The sequence below is a fragment of the Geospiza fortis genome, unplaced genomic scaffold, assembly GCF_000277835.1.
Source record: "Geospiza fortis unplaced genomic scaffold, GeoFor_1.0 scaffold392, whole genome shotgun sequence".
Taxonomy (NCBI): Eukaryota; Metazoa; Chordata; class Aves; order Passeriformes; family Thraupidae; genus Geospiza; species Geospiza fortis.
In genome coordinates, this window is record NW_005054541.1 from 222340 (window position 1) to 224514 (window position 2175).

General features: G+C 35.9%; 1 protein-coding gene across 1 annotated transcript in view; it reads right to left on the reverse strand.

Annotated features, from left to right (window-relative positions):
- PKNOX2 (PBX/knotted 1 homeobox 2) overlaps positions 1 to 2175 on the reverse strand; it is a 48743-nt gene that overhangs the window by 22257 nt on the left and 24311 nt on the right. The window contains exons 5-6 of the mRNA XM_031063890.1: positions 176 to 253; positions 1 to 20 (exon numbers count right to left, since the gene is read on the reverse strand). The exon at positions 1 to 20 is cut by the window's left edge and continues 54 nt beyond it. Coding sequence (XP_030919750.1) covers positions 1 to 20; positions 176 to 253 — 98 coding nt within the window. The remainder of the gene's footprint in view (positions 21 to 175; positions 254 to 2175) is intronic.

Genomic DNA, 2175 nt, shown 5'->3' on the forward strand with positions numbered 1-2175 from the left:
TGGGAGTTGGGGATGCAGCACTCTAGGCTTTGTTGGGCTGTGGCTGTCATCTGGGGAGGGCAGGGAGTAAAGGGGAGAGGGGGAAAAGAATGAGAAATAAAATAAAATTAAATTAAATTAAATTAAATTAAATAATAAAATAAAATAAAAACAGGGTTTGTTGTGCTTTCCTGACGGGTTTCGCGGCGTTCTGCGCGGGATTTGGGGAGTTCAGGATGCAGCGCTCTAGGCTTTGCTGGGCTGTGGCTGTCATCTGGGGAGGGCAGGGAGTAAAGGGGAGAGGGGAAAAAGAATGTGAAATAAAAAAAATACAATAAAATAAAAAAAAAACAGGGTTTGTTGTGCTTTCCTGACGGGTTTCGCGGCGTTCTGTGCGGGATTTTGGGAATTTGGGATGTAGTGCTCTTGTGGGGCAGGTAAAACATACCCAGGCATTCTGTGTGCCTGGAAAGAGAAGGTTTAGATTTTTACACATTTTCCCCCACTTTTCCCACTTTTCACTGGGGGAAATACAGGAAAACACTCCCACCATCTCTATTGTGCGGGGTAATTTAGGCAGGGATGTTTCACACAAGTCCCAGATTAAATCAGCTGCAGCACCGTGGCTTGCCAAGAGCTCTTTCAAAGCAGGTATTACTGTCTAGACAGAGTCATTTTCAATTTTATCCCAAAATTAGGTGAGCCTCTTCCAGCTCGCCAAGCCCAGCAATGAGTCACCTCAGAGCTGTGAGAAGACAGCCAAAAAAACTCCAATTTTTTTGGTGCCCATGCCCAAATCACCCAACTTTAGCCCCAGTGCTGCCATCATGGGAATGTGAAATAAATCGCTCTGACTACAAATATTGTGCTTATTTTAAAAACAGCAATGATTTCAGGTAAATATGAATCTTTAAGATGGGAGATGTGCTTGTGCCTTTGCTCCTGTGAATCCCTGAGCATCCTTCCAACATCCAACACCTTCTGGAACAGGGCAACACCTATTTAGGGGCAGTTTTTGCTTAAAACTTGAAAAAAATCTGAATTACTCATTGTCAGACTTCAGATAGGTCCAACCTGGCCTTTGCATTACCATCAAAAGATTCCTTTAAAAAAAACTTCTGGGAGAATTTGAAATAACTGAGGCTCAAATGCATCAGCAGCACCCCAAATCCAGAGGTTTCAGCCTAAAATCCCAGGGAAAAACTGTTACAAAGTGGTTGGTTTGCCTGCCTCTCTGCTGAAATTTGCGCAAAATTAGTATTTGCCTATTTTTACCTGTAAATGTTCAGCCTTCCCTTGAGGCACGGAGCAAAAGGGAGCTCTGGTTCTTGCTAAACATTTTACATATAATTTTAATTTATACATAATTTTATATCTATAAAAATTATATATAATTTTATATTTTATATATAATTTTAATATATAGTTTATTTATTATATATCATTGCTAAACATTATATATATAGTGCATTTATTTGTCTAATACATTTATTTCTTCCTGTCTGTGTTTTGATATAAATAATATATATTATTTATTTGTCTGATACATTTATAAATTTATTTCTGTATTTATATAATTTATTTGTTATATAATATATCATTGCTAAACATTATATATATAGTGCATTTATTTGTCTAATACATTTATTTCTTCCTGTCTGTGTTTTGATATAAATAATATATATTATTTATTTGTCTGATACATTTATAAATTTATTTCTGTATTTATACAGAAATGGACTTATATGTATTTTTTATTTATTTGTCTAATATACCTTTAAATTTATTTGTGATTGTTGATATATAAAAATGTTCATATACATAAATTATCACGTCATTAATTAGTGTAAATGCAATACGTATCTTTATACAAAAATATGTAAAACTCTATAAACCCAAGCTGGACCAAAATCATGACACCTTCTGCTTTTAAAATGTTTGCCTTTAATATCTCCTGCCTGACCTTTTGCTGTCGCTTTTTTTCCATTTGTTTTTTTTTTTTCCTTTTCAATCTCTTTTATTGTTCATAACTCCAAAGTTGGGCTCCAGCACCTGCAAATTCACTTGGCTCTATTTAATTTCCAACTCTCCCAACAGGTTCAATTTCTGTCCCTCTTCCCCTCCCTGGTGCTAAAGAAATGAGTGAAGTTTGGGCTTCACTCCCCCTCCTGATCCCAGCAGTTGGGATTTTTTTTC